Source organism: Sander lucioperca, chromosome 13 (assembly GCF_008315115.2).
Source record: "Sander lucioperca isolate FBNREF2018 chromosome 13, SLUC_FBN_1.2, whole genome shotgun sequence".
Taxonomy (NCBI): Eukaryota; Metazoa; Chordata; class Actinopteri; order Perciformes; family Percidae; genus Sander; species Sander lucioperca.
In genome coordinates, this window is record NC_050185.1 from 34,008,704 (window position 1) to 34,029,503 (window position 20,800).

Here is a 20,800-nt window from a genome sequence, read left to right on the forward strand (position 1 = left end):
CCAGAGAAATCTTATTTTTTTTAATAAAAAAATTATTCAAACAGATTAATCAATTATCAAAATAGTTGCCGATTAATTTAATAGTTGACAACTAATCGATTCATCGTCGCACCTTAGAACGCCATCGACATATTAAGTCACTTAATATGTCGATGGCGTTATTAATAAAGACATTAAAGGCACTTAATAAGTGCATCAAAACCTATGTCATATACCATAAAACAGGATTATTTACCCCCATTAATTTGTATGTAAACAAAATGTGTTTATTAATACTGCAAATAAAAACATCTTAATCTAAATTCTGACATAATCATCAAATACCCCTCATCAGTGTGTCTGTGGGGTGCCTGTTCTTTGTTACCGTTACCGAAATAGAAACTGCGCATGAAACCCTGCAGTGAAGAACTGTTCATTTCTAAAGCTCCTTGAGACCATGGATGTATTAAGAGAACTTGAGACATATTTTTTTATTCGCCGAGCAAAATAAAGGCACAAAAGATAGGTTAGTCGTTCACATAGCATTGTAATACCGCATGCGCATCGAATAAAATATAATTTAATAACAAACGCGGGGCAGTAAGAAAGCATAGGAAACGAGAGGGACATTTGCTGCCGTTTCCTCTCTGTCATCGCTGCGTCAGCCAATCAGCCAATCACATAATGTCTTTATTCGTAAATGTCCAATCACAGACTTTGTCATTGCGACGTCCCCCCAGCTCCTCCTCACATCCGGTCGTATATATGTTGCCACGAGTTAGCGGCGAATTTGGAGTGTCCATTTTGAGCAGCGAGTCGGCGTCTCTGGTATTTTCCCCTTAAAGTAAGCACGATTTTTTGTTTATATTATTGAGTTTACATATACTGGAGGGAGTTTAGCTTTGCCCCGCATTTCATTTCATTGAGGTCTTTGCTATCGGCCTGATTTCATCGGTAATGTGTGTCCTTGTTAGCAGTAAATCTAGCTAGCTCTGTGTGTTAGCCGCAGTGGTGCTAGCTAGCTAAATACGTTAACGCGGTTATTGCGCTTATTGATGAGCCGTTTATCAACTGTAGTAGAAATTAAGCCATTCTGCCTGAATGCGATTATTTGGTTTTTAACTGTTCCGCCTACTCGGACTTTACTGGTTATTTGATTCAGGTTCGGCTAACGTTACTAGCCGGGCCTGCACTCTGTCCCGAGCGGCAACGGAGCAAAGCGCGGTCCGCTTGAACACTGAGCATGGAGATTCACGCTGGATTATTGCTCCTTTTTGTTAGCCAACGAAGTCTTTTTGTTTCCTTGTAAACCTGCAACAGTGTATATCACCCTTTACTGTTAAAATATTGACGTTAAGATGATGGTTGACTACAATATAATATACAATATGGTCAAATTAAAACCAAGATTAAATAAAGAAACATTAGCTAGTGTTTAACACTGAAACATGCTCAGCAGATACTTTATTTATCCCTTTGGGGAAAATCGGGTGTCCAGTAGCTCAGCCATTTAACAATACTTGAAACAAGTCATGTAAAAAAATAAAAGGGATAAGGTTAAGGTGACAATAAGTACAACGGTATTGAAGGTGCAAATGAAGCTAATTGGCCAGATAAAGACAAAGAGACTAGTATACTAGACGGTATGTTGTAAATGTTGTTTAAACTGAAATGCTTAAGGCCATTTGAATGTATTAACATTTGCATTTACCAAAATGTGTTATGCAAGATTTGATCAGGGCAAATTTATTTATATAAGGACATATAAGTGCATTGGTATAAAACCCAAAGGCAATCCAATGTGATATATATATATATATATATATATATATATATATATATATATATATATATATATATATATATATATAAATAAATAAATAAATAAATAATATTTCTTGCCAGCCATTTTCCCACAAGGCAATTGTTAATAGACCTTAAGCGATCCTGCCCCGTTCCTAGTTTTCATCAATCTCCAGGATCATCCTAAATTTATCTTGTCCTATCTCAGTCTCTTCAAGAGCCCACCATCAGAATGGCAGACGCTGATAATCTCCTCATGGAGACATCGGACCAGAACGGCAACGAGGGAGAGGACGACCAAAACGGAGCCGAGCAGGAGCTGATGGGTGGAGAGGAGGATTGCCTGGACAGCCAGGAGGGCCAGGAAGGTCTGGAGGGCCAGGAAGGTCTAGAAGGCCAAGAAGGTGTGGAAGGTGGCGCAGATGGAGGCAAGATTGACGCCAGCAAAGGAGAGGAGGATGCTGGGTGAGTGTTCCCCTGAGACCCATCACACTCTTTGCATGAGCACCTTAAGGTCACGAAACAAGAAATACATATTCACTTGTGGATGAAACATCGGTTTTATTTATCGCAGGTGGTATGGTTATCACATATTTTATTATTGTACAGCACAGGTATAACTAGTCCGTCTTTTCGGTTAATCTTGTTACTGGCAACTTGTGCATGAATTTCCTACGCAACTGACAAAGGATGCCGAAGGAGTGCAGAGGGGAATAAAGGAAAGGGCAGAGGACAAATATTTGGGTGATCACAGAGAGATATGTACTCTATTGAAATTAAAAGGCGCTTTGTATTCTGTATCGGTTAAGGCTACACATGCAATAACTGGTGTAAAATAAAAAATAAAGTAAGAAACGGCAAGGTGTCCCTATGTGTTTGCAGTAAAATGTTCGTGGGCGGCCTCAGCTGGGACACGAGTAAAAAGGACCTAAAGGATTACTTCAGTAAGTTCGGCGAGGTTTCAGACTGCACCATCAAGATGGACTCAAACACTGGCCGATCCAGAGGATTTGGCTTCGTTCTCTTCAAAGACTCCTCCAGCGTGGAAAAGGTGCGTCACTCTGATTACCTGACAGCTTTCACATGTACCATCACTCTAGTGGTGATCTATTATCAGGGCAATGGTGACATGATGCTGCCTGAGTGGAAGCATAACATGAATAACACCTCGATCTTTGCTATTTATTTGTTTTTATTTCGGTAATTTAATTCTTGGTGTGCACCTAAAAGGTAGTAGTTTGTGACTAACGTCAAATTCAATTTTGATGAGCATGCAGTTAATGTGGACCACAGATGAAGTCGTCATGTTGCTCAAAAGAATTTGGTTCACTCCTTGGGCTGTACCTCAAATGTTGCCACGCCATTCTACAGTCACTTCTAGAGACGTTTACATGAGATGTCCCACAATGCAAGTGGATAGTTCCAGGCTTTCAATCAATCATTGTCGTGTTTTAGCACTCCATGCAAACTACGATCACGTGTGTCTTCAGGTGCTCGAGCAGAAGGAACACAGACTGGACGGACGTCCAATCGACCCCAAGAAGGCGATGGCCATGAAGAAGGAGCCCGTCAAGAAGATCTTTGTCGGGGGTTTGAACCCTGAGGCCACTGAGGACACCATCAGGGAATATTTTGGGGCTTTCGGAGAGGTCAGTTTGACTAGTAGTCCAATTATTAATGCACATATGCATTGCTCAAATACAAAATTCTCATTTGCAACGACGACCTGGCCAAGACAAAGCATAAACATGCGAGACAACATTAAGTTATACATTAAATACGCAAAATATAAACCTACAAAATAAGAATCTACCAAAAAAAAACGGGTCTAATATTGAGTCAATAGTTTGTGTAATGTCTAAGTAGTATGGTAGTAACACAGTACAATACAGTAGTGCAAGTAAAAATACTGAGTGTAGTACAGCGTCTATATGCAGTTTGTGCAGATGGAGTAGTGCAAAAGGGTACTATTTGAATACTATGACTACCACACAACCATGTTTGATTGGTCTAATCCTTGAGCTTGCTTCTAATTAAGCTACTGACTAATGAACAAGGACCTGGTTGAAACCAAGTTTCAGGTTTATCTGCTAGTGATGGCTCCTGTAGTGTGATTGTCCTCGGACTAAACAAAACTCAAAATCCGAAGGAATGAATCTTATGCAGGGAATAAAAATGTTCATTGTCTAGGAAAAGATTGCATTTTGTTAGGTTTATTTTTTTTCTTCCAGTTTTTGGCACGCAAACATTGCAATAAAAGAACAATGGTGTCTCTTGGCACTGGTGAAACCCTTCAGCCCTGCCCGGTGTCTACCTGGTACTATCCCTGCTCACCCATATATGTAAACTTTACCTGGTGGCTCAGGCTGCGTGGTACCTTCAAAGCAAAAGCACTAGCGGGTAGTACCTAATAAAGATACTAATGTCATAATCTTACTTATTCAGCTGTATAATTCTGACAAAACAACAAATAAGTAAATATTTAACTCTTAAATCCAACAAAATGATAAATGGACCGCAAATGGATTTTTTTTTTTTTTTTTTTTTGTCAAATTCTCTAACTCGCACTGACAAAATTGTACTAAATGTTTATTTTGTTTTCTTTTTCATTTTAAAATGACCCGAATTTTGAAATGTTGATCATAGATGTTGGGCTTGTCATTGTTGACTTATCGGAGGAGACTTGACCTACGGGTTGGTACAGACTGGGTTTGGTCTGCCAATAAGACAACCAGTAGAAAACATCTGCCAAATCAAAATATGACGTTTATCATGATGCCATTGAGTTTCATGAATGTGCATCAACCCTTTTAACACAAGCATCTCCACTCCTTCCAGATCGAAACCATTGAGCTTCCCATCGACCCCAAATCAAAGAAAAGGAGGGGTTTCATCTTCATCACATACAAAGAAGAAGCCAGTGTCAAGAAGTGTCTGGAGAAGAAATACCACAACATCCAGGGCGGCAGGGTACGTACACTTTCATCTCGGCAGCGTTGGGTGGTTGATGGTACCGTGGAAGTTTCTGATCCATTGCGATGCCGTCCCAGTTACCTTGTGTAGGACCCTGCAGTGTGACTCGTAGGGCTAGGTATCCAGGGATTTCCCAATTCAGTTTCAATTCGCAAGGTTTAGATTTCTTCAATATTGATTGGGTATGTTTCAGTTTCAATACCAATTTTGCTTGGTTATGAGATTCTGACCACTAATGCTGTAAATTCTACAGGAACCATCTTACCTGGTGCATTATTAAAAATATGTTTACGTTAAGAATTGACCCCAAGGGTGTTGCGTTAAGTACTTTAAACATAAACCCACTACTGCAGATGACTAGAGCCCGACCGATAAAGGATTTCTAAGGCCGATATCGATACAAACATTTGGTGATTTAAAAATCCGATATTACGATATATCGGCCGATATACGTGTATATTTAAAAAAAAAAAAAAAAAAAAAAAAAATCCAGAAACTCTTAACCATTATTTGTAGTTATTTACGAGTCCTCACTAAAATAATATGATAATGCAGTTTAAAAATAAACTTATTTGTTTTATTGTCACAACAGAACAGAGGAACATCTAAATATCTTAAAGTTCTGGTAAATAAAATGTATAAAAATACAAACTTAAGATATGAAACTTAAAGTCCTTTGAACAAAAACACAATAACAACAAAAATCTGTTTCCCTCTGGTGGACAAACCTATGCAATGCCAACACTCATAACATGGTTGAAGGGTGTTTCGTCAGTTTTTATTTAATTTTTTAAATATTCATTTATCGTCCATTATAAATGCTGATGGTGGTTTGGAAAATGCCTGATATGGGCCCGCCGATATATCGGTCGGGCTCTAGATGACGCACAATGACGCTACAGAGTTCTTTAGTGCAGAGGGTGTGGTGTCAAGATGGTATATACCTAAAACTGTACATCCTGAAAATGACCATGCCAGTTTTTCCCTTGCCATTTAGCCTAACTGCAGCGTCATGTAGCCCTCTTTCTGACAAGCTGGCATAGCTTGGCTGGTATCGATGTATGTCTTAGTCGTCTAGTTTCATATGATGCCACAGTCCTCTTCTAGCTTTTAAATGGAGCTCGCTACAGCCTCTTAAAAGATCAATCTCTGGATATTTTGAATTTATGTTGGCTCATGAGTCGGAAAATTGAGAAGGGAAAATAATTTAAACCCAGCCCTCGCGACCTGTAATCTCTTGGTGAGGGATGTGTCATGGTTCGCAACTTCATCTCACCACAGATTAACTTAATTAAACTTAATTTAGACAAAATATCAGGAATGTAGTTGGATTACAAGTGTGTGTTTGCGTCCCCTCCACAGTGTGAGCTGAAGATCGCCCAGCCAAAGGAGGTGTACCAGCAGCAGCAGTACGGAACGGGACGTGGTGGTGGTGGTGGTGGCGGTGGTTATGGAGGCCGGGGAGGCAGGGGCCGTGGAGGTAAGGAAGGGAAAACTTTCTTGGTTTCATCTAGCAAAGGAGGAGTGAATGGGTTGCCCCAAACTCTGTAAGCACATCTTACTGGCTGGAGAGCAAAATCAATGTCAAAATTTAATTGAGAAACTTGATAAAAATGCCTCTTTGCCCTCAAGGTTGGTGTGACATAGAGAAAAATGGGATAGTAATGGCACAATGTAACAAATGAGAAGACAGTTCTCATTGCATAAATCTGTAAAAGAGTCCGTTAAATGCTTCTTCAAAAATGTATACTTTTATCATTGACCCGACAAGGTAGGCTTTTTAAAGGTATAGTTCTGATATTTTGAAGAAGGGCTGTATGAGGTACTTGCCCATATTCAGTATATTGCCTACAGTAGATGGTCGTCAGCACGTATCCGTATCAGCCCTTTGGCAGACTCTGATCCCAAAGTGTCTCGCATATCTTTTTTTACCGACAGTTTTTATTTGACAGAAACTATAGTAACCTGAACATAACTCTCAAACTTCGAAAATGATTTTCAGCATTTTGTGGTTATAATTGTATGAAAAGTTGTTGCCGGGTGTGAACTCTCTGCACTTTGTGTCTCAGGTCAGGGCCAGGGCTGGAACCAAGGATATGGAAACTACTACCAGGGATATGGTAACCAAGGCTATGGTGGATACGGCGGCTATGGCAACTATGACTACACTTCTGGTTACTATGGATATGGTCCCGGATATGATTACAGTAAGTACACACACAAGCTGTCATGTCAGTTTTTGGGTAGATCATGGTTACATGGATTTTTAATATTGTGGTAGTCTAAATTTTCTCTATGGATACCTAATGTGTGTTGGAGGGACGAGCTGTCAATCTTCCTCAATAAGTTATTTTAGTTTTGTTCAAATTTAATTATTGAATGCTCAAATTCAGCCTATTTTTTACTACACTATTTAGGCCTATGCAATGACAATGCCACCAGCCGAGCTCCTATAACATGCGATGCACACAAGAACGAGTTAATTAATGTAACCTAAGCATTTTGACTCTGTCAATTTTAAAGTATTTCCCATTCATCTTTGATTCCTAGCAGCCTGTCACTTCTTCTCTACTACTCAGTCTCTCTAGAGTAGCTCCGTGTTCTAAGATATCACAACCCCTTGTGTTGCTTACTCCCACAAACTTTATTGTTCAGATGTGACAAAATCATTATTTATATGCGGGTAGGCCAAGGCGTGCAGGGTGAGAACACATTATAAAAAATACACATTTGAATAGTCATTTTAACACTGAATTAGTTTTTTTTTGTTTTTTGTTTTTTTTTTAAAACTGTTCGACTCCTGGAATTTGTTCCCACAGCCTTAATCAGTATTGGTTTAAGTACGAATATTATGTCTGCGCATCACTAGCTTGATTAAAATACTCTGATTAATGTTAACGCTATTGTTGCATTAAGACTGTCTGTTGTTTCTTCATAGTGTCTCAACTTGTCTTCGGCTCAATCTGGCACGTGAACAGGAATACAGAGTGATAAACGACTTTAGCAAATTGCTTCAGCACACACGTGTCACTCTGTGACAATGTAAACATTGTTTGAAAGAAAGCAAATGAATGTATTTCTAGAGTTGTCTTTCTTTGGGAGTCTTACTGGATATTCCAATAATGCGTCTTTGTCTCCGGAAAGCATGAAAAGTGGCCAGTACTAGCCGACGTGAATGAACAGTTGAACCAAATTCCTCTAGACCCCTCGATTTTTCTCTCGTAGACGGCCAAGGCGACTTGTTTTGTTTCTAGCTAGCAACCTCCTATGTTTTTAATTATTCCTCAACACTGAGCAGACTGAATAGTGCTATGTCTTTGCTGCATGCCGAGGGACTGAATCTGACTCGTCTATCCTCTCTGCCCCACAGACCAGGGCAATGGCAGCTACGGAAAAACTCCAAGACGGGGGGCACACCAGACCAGCTACAAGCCATACTGATGATCAAGTGGTAGTGCAAGGTATGCCATGGCCATAACTTCCCTTCTTTTAGAGCCTGCCACAGTGCCCATAAGCACAGGCAGTTAAAGGGAAGGTTCGGGTTTTTTGAAGTTGTATGAGGTACTTATCCACAGTCGGTGTATTACCCTACAGTAGATGGTGTTCGGCACACCGCCAGGTTGCTTAGCTTCGATGTTTCCTGCTCAGTTAGTTTGTTGTTGTGCGACTTCTTCCTGCTCGGTTAGTTGTTATTGTGCGACTTTGGTGTTTTTAAAAGTTAGGAATTAACCACAAAACTAACCGATCGATGCAGCGGTAGACCTAGCACCTCTGATGTTCTGCGAGGTAAAATTACAGTTTTTGTCAAAGGAGTCTGGTGGCTTTGAAGAGAGCATAGATAACCGCTTCAGTTCCCCCAAATGTTTTAAGAGAACTATTTTCTCAACAAAGTACCCCTTTGTGCAGCTTATCTATTATGTCTTAATGTTTTCTGAAATGAAGAAAATGTGACCAAGTTGTGTCGTCCCTCAGGACTCCAGTGAGACCGACGGCTGGATGGACACACTGGGCATGACACGACCTCTTTTATGACAGACGACCATTTGTACAGAAAACATCTGAAATGTAACTTCTTTTTTTTTTTTTTTTTTAAATCCTATCATTTTTAGGTTTTACTTTCCCCTTTGGTGTCTTTTTGTTTTCTTCCCCCTTCCACATTTCCATCAATGGAAGTGTAATTTTTACTGTACTTTTTGGTACCTGTTTTGATTCTAATGTATTGTAAGGCTTGTATTTTACATGTTTGCTGGCTTTACAGGTTGAAAATCTTGGCGCTGTAAAGGAGCTTTTTTGACAAATAAACAGTTTTCAGTAATTTTTTTTTTGGTTCTGGTGCTTCCAGGTTTTGGGGTGGAAGATTATGAAGTTGTTCACCGGGTTTAGGATTCAAATTCAGTTGTCAACATTGATTTCTCTTGGTCTTTTGTAGCCACACAATTCAATAATCTGTAATGAAGCAATGTTGAGTGTAACTCAAGAATTATGTTTCACATTCCGTCAGATCACACTTTGGTATTTTTTCCCCCTTCTCAGTGTATCAAGATTATTTTAACCTTAGCTATAATTCCTTAAAACTGAAACGACTGGCTGCAAGCTTCATCCTTCCAGGACGTTCTGAATTCACCAAGAATCAACATCTAAAAGCATACAGATGTGTGGGATGTAAAAGGGGGTGGGGGGAGGTGGGTATGAATTGACATACATTTTACCTAAGCAAATTGTTTAAGTTTCTATGCTGGTTTAGTTTGCGTTTGTCAAGTGTCACTGGGTTTTTTTGTTTTTGTTTTTTTAATAGAAATAACCGCTTTGAAGTTAAATGTTTGCTTAGTTTTTTTTCTGGACAGACTTCAGGCCACTGGAGTCTCCTCAACTAGTGTCTCTGGCAATTTATTAGTAATAAACATTTCAGTTTGTAATATATTGTGTATTTCTAATGCTTACTGTTAATTTATATTAGTCTTGGGTAATGGAAAACCGTTTAAGTTCAGGTGCTCAAATGCGCGCTGTTTTCAGGCTAAAGTGTACATGATAATTATTCCTGTCCTCCAAACAAGTATGAAGCCGTGAGGGTGAAATGTTTAGTACCTGAATTTGATGAATTATGCTGACAAATTGTTAGGTTGTATCTCGTGATGCTTAAAAGGAACATTGATTTGCCAAATTCTAAAGACGTGTCCCCCTGGCTGGCATGGATGTGTTCAGACGTCATGCCAGTTTAAATTATTTCTGTTTAAAAGTGGAAATTTTGGTCTGAAGGGTGGTTCGATCACCAAAATCATTAGGGTTCAAACTCCCAAGACTGCAGATACAGTACAAATATTGGCACCATCTGGCTTCTTGTTCAGTTCTTTAGACTATAGTACTGACTGAAAAGCATTAAGTTCTCCTTCGGAGCAAGAAGTGAAGAGGTGAAAACATTTTGGCCTCAGGGTTGTTGAATGTAAGGACTACCAAGATAAGTAGTCATCTGTGGGCCATACATGCATTTTTAACTTTGGTACAGTTTAAAGTCAGGAAGAGAAATTAGTATCCTAACTGGTTCCTCTGCCCTGGGTTATATTCAGGGGTTTCAGCTTTTGGTGATCATGTACAGTCAGGCCCAGAAATATTTGGACAGTGACAAGTTTTATTTTAGCTGTTTACCTAAACATATTCAAGATAGTTATATAATCAATATGCAGACTCTCAGCTTTAATTTGAGGGTATTCACATCCAAATTGGAGGAAGGGTTTAGGAATTACAGCTCTTTAATATGTAGCCGCCTGTTTTTCAAGGGACCAAAGGTAATTGGACGATTGACTCAAAAGCTATTTCATGGGCTATTCCCTCGTTAATCCATTTTCAGTTAAGCTGGTAAAAGGTCTAGAGTTGATTCCAGGTGTTGTATTTGCTGTGAACCCACAACATGCGGTCAAAGGAGCTCTCGATGGAAGTGAAACAGACCATCCATAGGCTGAAAAAAGAAATCCATCAGAGAGATAGGGGAAATGTTAGGAGTGGCAAAATCAACAGTTTGGTACATCCTGTGAAAAAAAAGCGCACTGGTGAGCTCAGGAACTCAAGAAGGCCTGGACGTCCACGGAAGACAACAGTGGCGGATGATCGCAGGATCCTTTCCATGGTAAAGTAAAGCCCCTTCACAACATTCACCAAGTGAAGAACACTTTCCAGGAAGTAGGTGTATCAGTATCTAAGTCTACCATAAAGAGAAGACTTCACGACAGCAAATACACAGGTTCACCACAAAGTGCAAACCATTAATCAAAAATAGAAAGGCCAGATTAGACTTTGCCAAAAGACATCTAAAGAAGCCAGCCCAGTTCTTGAACAGCATTCTTTGGACAGATGAAACAAAGATCAACCTGTACCAGAATGATAGGAAGAAGAAAGTATGGAGAAGGCTCATGATCCAAAGCACACCACATCTTCTGTAAAACATGGTGGAGGAAGTGTGATGGCATGGGCATGCATGGCTTCCAGCGGCACTGGGTCACTAGTGTTTATTGATGATGTGACAGAAGGCAGAAACAGCTGGATGAATTCTGAAATGTATAGGGATTAGGCCTGTAACAATTATTGCATAATTGTCTAATTGTCAATTCTTTTAAATAATCGCAGTTGCTTTGGTAAACGGCAACCGTATGACTGGTAATTGTTAATTTTGTTAAGATATGCTAAAATGTAATTATATAAGTGATTATTGATCAGACTATATATTTTTTATTTTTATTTCAATTGTTAGTTGTTGGCACTTGATCCTAAACAAGTTCATAGCAACAAAAATGAGAAGGGGGATACAGTTATAAAAACTGTTTTATGATAAAGAGGCGTAGTTCACTTCGTAGGCTGTGTATTTGTGTTATTACATTATCTGGGTCACAAAACTGTGATATATAACCAAAAGATGTATCCTGGAATTCATTCAAAACTTTAATTTGTTGAAAAAAAGTAATAAATAAATTAATATTTTTTAATTTGACTATAAGAGACAATTATATTGTTTATCACAATTATTTCTGAGACAATTAATTGTACAGCAAAATTTGGAATTGTTACAGCTAAAAAACATTTTATATATGGTACAGTTCTTTTGTCCAATTACTTTTGAGCCCTTGAAATGAGGAGACTTTGTATAAAGATGGTTGCAATTCCTAAACGTTTCATAGGATATTTTTGTATAGTATGTGAAAAAAGAGATAAAAAAGTCATAGTATAGTATTTTTTAAAAAGGGATAAAAAGGTCATACTATATGATGTCGCTAAAAGTCAAAAAGAAGTCATGTAGTATATCCAAAATAGTCATATTATAGTATGTTGAAAAAAGTGATAAAAGTAATAGTATAGAATGTTGAAAATTCTCATAGTATAGCATGTTGAAAAAAGTCATAGTATATGTTGAAAAAAGTCATAGTATAGTATGTCAAAAATTCTCATAGTTTAGCATGTTGAAAAAAGAGATAAAAAAGTCATAGTATAGTACATCAACAGAAGTTATAGTATAGTATGTCGAAAAAAAGTGATAAGAAGTAATAGTATAGTATGTTGAAAAAAGTCAGTATAGTATGTCAATAAAAGAAATAATAGTAAATTGACTGTATTTATATAGCGCTTTTCTACGCTTAACGACCACTCAAAGCGCTTTAACATAGTACAGGAACCATTCACCAGTCACACACTGTGGCTGAGGCTGCCTGGGCAAGATGCCACCTGCTCATCAGATAAACATTCACACACATGTTGGCGCAGCATCATGAGCAATTTGGGGTTCAGTGTCTTGCCCAAGGACACTTCGACATGGGACTGCAGGGTTAGGGATCGAACCACCAACCTTCCGATTGGTAGGCGACCGCTCTATCACCGCTCAGGTCACAGCCGCACCATTCAGGATTTGAACCACGTTTTCGTCATTCGTCTCTTTCACTTAGTATATCGGACCTCAAAACTTCCTCGAAAGTATAAGATTCAAACACTCAACCTTCTGTCTTCCAATCATCATCTAAGCTATCTGACCTGATAGAAAGTTTACGTTTTCGTAAAAAAAATCATATTATAGTATGTCGAAAAAAATCATGGTTTAGTATGTCGAAAAAAGTGAAAAATAAGTCATAATATAGTATGTCCAAAAAAGTCACAGTATAGTATGTCCCAGAAAGTGATAAAAAAGTCAAAGTATAGTTAGTCAAAAAAAGTCATAGTATAGTATGTCGGAAAAAGTGATTAAAAAGTCATAATATAGTATGTTGAAAATGTCTAGTATAGTATGACGAAAAAAGTGATAAAAAGTCATACTCTAGTATGTCGAAAAAAGTGATAAAAAGTCATAGTATAGTATGTCAAAAATAGTAGTAGTATAGTATGTCGAAAAAAGTCATTAACTAATAGTATATTATGTCGAAAAAGTAATAAAAAAGTCATAGTGTAGCATGTCGAAAAAAGAGATTAAAAAGTCATAGTATAGTATGTTGAAAAAAGTGATGAGAGAGACTGACAGAAATGCAACATTTCACTACATCTGTTTGTAATCTCCGTTATTGTAATATAGGTCTTGTAAGGAATTGGAGCATTCAGGATTAGAACACCCAACCTTCTGTCTTCAAATCGTTCTCTTATCAACCGAAACTACCTGACTTGACACGCAAGTTTATGTTTTCGTCCGTTGCCTCTTTCACTTAGTATATTGGACCTCAAGACTCCATGAAACATATATGATTCAAGCACTCAACCTTCTGTCTTCCAATCAGCCTCTTATCAATCTAAGCTATCTGACCTGACAGAAGAGATCATGATTTTGGCATATTTGTCTCTTTCACTTAGTATATTGGACCTCAAAACTTCCTCAAACATATAAGATTTGACACTCAACCTTCTGTCTTCCAATCATTCTCTTATCAATATGAGCTATCTGACAGAAGAGTGTATGATTTTGGTCACCTAAGCTATCTGACCTGACAGAGATCACCTGACTATGACTATAAAAAAGTCATAGTGTAGTATGTGGAAAAATCATGGTATAGTATGTCAAAAAAAGTGATAAAAAGTCATAATATAAATTAGTATGTCCAAATAAGTCACAGTATAGTATGTCCCAGAAAGTGATAAAAAAGTCAAAGTATAGTATGTCAAAAAAAGTCATTAAAACTAATAGCACTGTATATTATGTTGAAAAAAGTAATTCAAACTAATAGTATAGTATAGTGATAAAAAAGTAATAGTATAGCATGTTGAAAATAGTGATAAAAAGGTCATAGTATCATATGTCGAAAAAAGTGATAAAATAGTCATAGTATAGCATGTTGAAGAAGGTGATGAGAGAGACTGACAGAAAGGTAACTTTTCACTTCATCTATTTGTAATCTCCTTTACTGTAATGTATGTCTTGAAAGTAATTGCACCATTCAGGATTTGAACACTCCACTCTCTGCCTTCCAATCATTCTCTTATCACCTTAAGCTACCTGACCTGACACGCAGGTTTATGTTTTTGTCATTTGCGACTTTCACTTAGTATATTGGAGCTCAAAACTTCCTCAAACATATAAGATTTGAACATTCAACCTTCTGTCTTCCGATCATAATTTAATCACTCTAAGCTATCTGACCTGACAAAAAGTTTATGTTTTCATAAAAAAGTCATAGTATAGTATGTCGAAAAAGACATGCTATAGTATGTTGAAAAAAGTGATAAATAAGTCATAATATAGTATGTCCAAAACAATTACAGTATAGTATGTCCCAGAAAGTGATAAAAAAGTCAAAGTATAATAAGTCAAGAAAAGTAATAGTATAGTATGTTGAAAAAAGTCATAGTATAGCATGTCGAAAAAAGTGATGAGAGAGACTGACAGAGGGGACACTTTTCGCTACATCTATTTGTAATTTTCATTACTGTAATGTAGGTCTTGAAAGTCATTACTCCATTCAGAATTAGAAAACTGAACCTTCTGTCTTGCAAGCATTCTCTCATCACCCTAAGCTGTTGATGTTTTTGTCATTTGCCTCTTTCACTAGGCATATTGGCCCTCAAAACTTAATGAAACATATAATATTCAAACACTCAACCTTCTGTCTTCCAATCACTCTCTTATGACTCTAAGCTATCTGACCTGACAGAAGAGTTCAAGATTTTGGCATATTCGTTTCTTTCACTTAGTATATCAGACCTCAAAACTTCCTCAAACATATAACATTTGAACATTCAACCTTGTGGCTTCCAATCATTCGCTTAGCACCTAAGTTATCTGACCTGAAAGAAAGTTTACATTTTCGTAAAAAAGTCATAGTATAGTATGTGGAAAAAGTCATGGTATAGTATGTCAAAAAAAGTGATAAGTCATAACATAGTATGTCCAAAAAGTCACAGTATAGTATATCCCAGAAACTGATAAAAAAGTCAAAGTATAGTTAGTCAAAAAAAGTCATAGTATAGCATGTCAAAAAAAGTGATTAAAAAGTCACAGTATAGCATATTGAAAATAGTCATAGCATAGCATGTCGAAAAAAGTGATAAAAAGTCATAGTTTAGTATGTGGAAAAAAATGATAAAAAGTCATAGTTTAGTATGTGGAAAAAAGTGATAAAAAGGTCATAGTATAATATGTCGAAAAAAGTAATAAAAAGTCATAATATATAATGCCAAAGAAAGTCTGGAAGAACATGCAAACTCCACACAAAAAGGACAAGCCTTGACTGGGTAATGAACCAAAGGTCACTGTCTGCACTGCCTACTTGTTGGTGTAGTGGAAACATTTGCTAACCACTGAGCCACCATGTCAACAAACAAAGAATGTTCAAAAAATAAATGAAACTATCAACACATACTTTTGAATGCAGGACTTGTAGTTTTTGTACTCTGCAGCTCAAGTACTACACACTCCTGTCCAACCTGCCATCCCAGTCCGTCTAGTTATTTGGCTAAAGTCACAGCTCGGTTCACTTCAGCACGCACACACTGGCGTGCAGCCAGCCAACAGGAAGCTCCTTATATGGTTGTCAGGACGTCCTGTAGCGGCAGGAAACACCTTATTTGGGCTGAAGCTGTGTTGTTCTTCCTGTAAAGAGCTGGGCGGTGACAAAGTCTGATCCCATTGGCTGTTTAACACACTCTCTCACACACACACACACACACACACACACACACACACACACACACACAGGATTAACTGCTGACACAAATGACAGAGTAGTACAGAGGGAGTGTGTGTGCAGAATGCATCTTTAAACCTCTGACTTTGACATCCATTTTTTTCCCAGAAAACTAAATTGTTTCATTTTCCACAGCAGCATGTTTTTTAAATTTCTCTCTCTCTCTCTCTCTCTCTCTCTCTCTCTCTCTCTCTCTCTCTCTCTCTCTCTCTCTCTCTCTCTCTCTCTCTCTCTCTCTCTCTCTCTCTCTCTCTCTCTCTCTCTCTCTCTCTCTCTCTCTCTCTCTCTCTCTCTCTCTCTCTCTCTCTCTCTCTCTCTCTCTCTCTCTCTCTCTCTCTCTCTATCTATATATATATATATATATATATATATATATATATATATATATATATATATATATATATATATAGAAAAAAAATTCTGGAGGGGATTTTTTTTTTTTTTTGTACTTTTTATGTCTGGTTTGATCTGATAGTTCCTGATTTAAATCAACAGTCTGTTCAGCTGCTTGTATTAAACATTTCACATAATTTGTGTATCAGTATTAAACTTGAACTGGCACTGGTAAATCAAGCCAACAGCTTTCAACTGTATCATACGGTCTTCATCAGATGGAGATGGAGTTACCGCACATAAATGATGAAATAATATTGAAAAGTTCTCTAAAATACCACGGCAAACAAATGAACTACATCTGCTGATGAAAACCATGTGTTACAATCGTAAGCTCCACAACTCAACACTAATCAGTCTGAAATAAAAGCACCAACAGTATTTTGACATTTTATTCTTGTCACTCTTTGCTTTAAAGAGGAAACACGTTCAGTATAAAATCAAACAATGATCTGCATGTAAACATACAAACGTCCCAGAACCTACTCAGTAGGTAAATACTAGATGTAAACATTATGCACACTACAAAAGTACTCATATATACAGTCATATATCAATGACAGTGTCTATACATTCAGGGAATTTGAAGTCTCTTAAACTCAGCAGTTTTCCCTATGAAGTTTGGTCCTGAGAGTTTTTTGTAAACTCAGTTTGTATTCTCTGCTGAAGGTTTAAGTTCATGTCCAACACATCATTTTTAACTCAACATCTCACAGACGCATGATGACCTTTGACCTCGTAACCACTGGATGAACGCAAAAATGAAATGCACAGTTTGAGGTCTGTGGACGGTCAGACATGTCAGTTTTTCGTTAAAGGCAGAGTTTAAGTCTGAGGTCAAAGGTCACGATGGGGCAGGTGGACTCCCTTTCTGTCAGCAGATGTTGGAGCCATGGGGGGAGGGGAGCTCCGACTGAGGACTTCCCATCGGAGAGGAGCAAGAGGAGGAATAGAGGTGCGGGGACATTGAGGAGGCACAGGCGTGTGACAGTGATGATGAGGAGGTGAAGCAGGAGGAGAAGGAGGAGGTGGAGAAGATTGAGGCAGCGGGGGAGGGGGAACTGTGAGCGGGGGAGGAGTAGGAGGAGCAGGGGGAGGAGGTGGGAGTAGGCGTGGTGATGGGGATGGGAGCAGAGGAGGAGGAATTCCTGTCAATCTTGCGTTCCCGCTGCCTCTGGTGGATCTTGGCGTGCCTCTTGCGCTCGTCGCTGCGGGCGAACTTGCGTCCGCACTCGGTGCAGGCGAAGGGCTTCTCGCCAGTGTGCGTGCGGATGTGCGTCGTCAGGTGGTCGCTGCGGCTGAAGCTGCGCATGCAGATGCGGCACTGGAACGGCCTCTGGCCTGTGTGCACACGCACGTGACGCGTCAGCTCGTCGGAGCGGGAGAAGCGGCGGTCGCAGCCGTCGGCGGGGCAGACGTACGGGCGTTCATGTGGCGGCGTCTTGCACGGCCGGCTTGTGGGGGACTTCCTGATCCGGCTGGGTTTAGTGGGCTGGACCTGGAAGGCTGGGCATTGAGATTGTGTCTGGATCTGCGAGGAGAAGGCTTTGATGGTGGAGAGCGGCGTGAGCGGGTTCAGGTTCTGCGACAGCAACGGCTTCTGGTCCTGGATCAGGCCGAGCTCGCCGTCCTGCTGCTGCGACAGGAGGTAGTCTGGGAGCATCGGCACCACGAGGGAGGACGGCTGGAAGCCAAGCCTGGAGGTAGGGTAGGCAGGAGGGGGGCCTTGCGGCTGGAAGGCAAGGGGCTGGGAGTCAGTAGGGGGGAGGTGGAGGTCAGAGCTGAGGTCAGAAGTGTACGTCGGCGTCGCAGAGAAGACTGACGTGACGTCACCGGAGCCACAGCTGATCTGGACGGAGCTTAAGCTCGGCTGGGACAGCGATGATGACGATGATGATGATGATGATGATGATGATGATGATGATGATGGTGGTGATGAAGAGGAAGGGATGCTGCAGGCGGGGGGAGGAGCCCCAACGCTGACCAACCCCGTGAACAGACTGAGGAGAGGCTCCGCCCACAGGCTGCTACTGCTGGAGGAGGGCTCGAAGGTGAAGCGACCACTGTAGGCCAGAGGGGGGAGGCGGGGGGTGAGTGGGGGCAGACTCTGCAGGTCCAGGTCCTTCAGAGAGTCTGAGACAGAAACAGAGAAGAAGAACTGCAGGTCAGGGACAAATCACTGCAACAGGAAACAACTAATTAGCTGCTGGACAACACCTGAGAGAGAAGTTTGCTCTGCTCTGATTGGCTGCTCTGATTCTTACTGACACAAATATTTGAACCTGACATCTAATTAAGTCTCAACTTCAGATTTTATAATTTTGTATGTATTATTTGTGTCCCCTTCAATAATTGCTATTATAAAAGTAGGCTATGTTTATTGCCACCACCCCCCCCCCCACCCCTCATCACCTCAATTTACGCCCATGGTTTTAGCCTACTTTGCAGTCATTGAGGGGGGAAACTTAAATCAACCTCATTATCTTAATTAATCATGACTTCACCAGCACAATAATAGACAGGACTTCACTTTTACACTGCTGGATTCATGATTAAAAGTGATATTTTAATCATTAAAGTGACTTATTTGGGTATATTTTACTTGCACATGAAACGTTTAAGGGTGTGTAGTCTACTTAATGAGTTGTATTCCCCTTTGACGACACTTCTCTCCTCCTCTAAACATCCTACTAAACAGCCCACCACCACCTGCACCTCCACTACTGCCCGCTCCTCACCTCCGTACTCCCCGAGCTCCCCGCTCAGCAGCTCGGCTCCCTCCGCTGCCGACGCGGCCAGCAGCGAGCCTCCGGCCGCGGCGTTCCGCAGCAGCATCTGCAGCTCCTCCAGATTCGAGTAGTAACCGTCCAGCGGAGAGAGAGGCGGCAGGAGGCCGGCCAGAGGGTCGGACATCTGCATAGCAGACAGGAGCAGCTCTGCTTTGGTCGCTGCCATCTTTCTGGACGAGGAAGTGAGAAGCAGCGTGCCGTTCCTGCGTGGGGGAGACCGAGCTTGTCTCCGCTCCTGTAGCCGGCGGAGAGGCGCTCTGACCAGGCTGACGCTGCACTGCTGAGGGCGTTGGAAGCCTGGGTCGTCAGCTCCGGGGTCCCGCGTAGAAAAGATATTTTAAAAGATTATTTTCGGATCTTTGTGATGAGTCATCAGGAAGCGTAAATAGCATAAGCCTAAATGTTTGTTTCCGGTTGGTGTTTTAATGTGTTGCTGGTGACAACTTGAACTTGAGTCTGTCAGTTTCTTCAATGAGGATTCCCGGCTTTATAAAGACTCCTGCGTGACGTACATCCCTAAATATGGCACGGAGGAAGCCCATATTTGGTCATAGCGGTGAGCGTGCAGACCGGGGTGCACACGGACGCTCCGCTGAGTCTGAGCTCGTTGTGCTACGGGTTTTGGAGCGTGAAAGAGCCGGTAGAGTCCAGACTTCAATCTGGGTCGGTGGCTGTTGTCTTTAGTCGGATTGCAGCCTGTAGACGGCGCATATGGAGCACAGCCAGCCGCCATGGCCGGAAACCCGGAGACATGTTACAGCTCGGATCAGTTTTTTTAAGGCTCTACGTCACATGGAGCTCGTCCAGCGGCGTCATCATTTCCTCGAGCCTTATTTGGGTGTCTTCCTGTCCGCCTGCTTATCTGAGAGCGGTTGGAGGCCCCATAGTGGAGGCTCGTTCCGTCCTGCAGTTCAACTCCTGCAAAACACATAAATTAATAACATGCAGCTGCACTGCACATTTAACACACAAAAAAAACATTTTAAGTAGGCCTATAGGCCTATAGGCTATCAAAAGTACCCTACTACAAGTAGGAAAGCAATAAAAGTGCACAAGTATTAATACTTAGTAAGAATTTATGATATAAAAGTATAACAGTCACAGGGGACATTTGTTTGCTTTGTGTACTTTTACTTTTGATACTTTACGTAGCCTACAATTTCCTGATTATAGCCTACTTACATCATTTTATGTAGGCTATGTACAATTTTCAATGCTTTTGTAACAAAGTATTTTTTACAGCGTAGTATTTCTTTCTTTTACTTGCAACAGAGTAGGCTATAATTGACATGCAGTGAACGTGGGGCTTAAACATTACGTCCTGTCTTATTTATAGTTTTGCATTTCATTATCAAACATCTCGTCTGCAGGTTTGAACCATAGACTGTTGGTTTGAACTTCTGATTTGATACCGTGTTGAAAAATACAGCAGCTTGTTGTTACACTATTTTCTTTTCAGACACCAGTATGTGAAGGGGTTTGAGAACAGGAAACAGTTTTAATCTGTGTTACATATTTTTTCTAACAACTTTGTTTGTAACAATCTATAAAAACAGGTAAGATTGCATTTAGTGCAGTAAAATTGAGCAGCAACATCGCCCCCTGCTGGATGATAAATACAGACCTAGAAGTAATTCAGAAATCTAAACATTTTTTTTTTGCTTTGATTAGTGACTACACTACATTTATTTCTGTTTACGTTACAATTTGTTCACTTTGCAT

General features: G+C 40.0%; 2 protein-coding genes across 4 annotated transcripts; one reads left to right on the forward strand and one right to left on the reverse strand.

Annotated features, from left to right (window-relative positions):
• Window positions 1-689: 689 nt before the first annotated feature.
• LOC116056064 (heterogeneous nuclear ribonucleoprotein A/B-like) lies at window positions 690-9,673 on the forward strand. Of its 2 annotated transcripts, XM_031308198.2 has the most exons (9): window positions 690-823; window positions 1,991-2,247; window positions 2,665-2,833; window positions 3,273-3,431; window positions 4,621-4,752; window positions 6,118-6,235; window positions 6,825-6,962; window positions 8,126-8,216; window positions 8,728-9,673. In XM_031308198.2, the coding sequence occupies exons 2-8, from the start codon at window positions 2,015-2,017 to the stop codon at window positions 8,194-8,196; spliced, it is 1,020 nt and encodes a 339-aa protein (XP_031164058.1). In that variant the 5' UTR covers window positions 690-823; window positions 1,991-2,014; the 3' UTR covers window positions 8,197-8,216; window positions 8,728-9,673. The 2 variants fall into 2 exon arrangements, with proteins under 2 accessions (XP_031164058.1, XP_031164059.1); XM_031308199.2 differs by lacking the exon at window positions 8,126-8,216.
• Window positions 9,674-16,667: 6,994 nt separating this feature from the next.
• Window positions 16,668-19,941, reverse strand: LOC116056072 (early growth response protein 1-like). 2 transcript variants are annotated; one of them, XM_036009057.1, is made up of 3 exons: window positions 19,028-19,941; window positions 18,229-18,422; window positions 16,668-18,195 (listed from the first exon to the last, which is right to left on the reverse strand). In XM_036009057.1, the coding sequence occupies exons 1-3, from the start codon at window positions 19,242-19,244 to the stop codon at window positions 17,164-17,166; spliced, it is 1,443 nt and encodes a 480-aa protein (XP_035864950.1). In that variant the 5' UTR covers window positions 19,245-19,941; the 3' UTR covers window positions 16,668-17,163. The 2 variants fall into 2 exon arrangements, with proteins under 2 accessions (XP_035864950.1, XP_035864948.1); XM_036009055.1 differs by having other exon boundaries at window positions 16,668-18,422; window positions 19,028-19,937.
• Window positions 19,942-20,800: the final 859 nt, after the last annotated feature.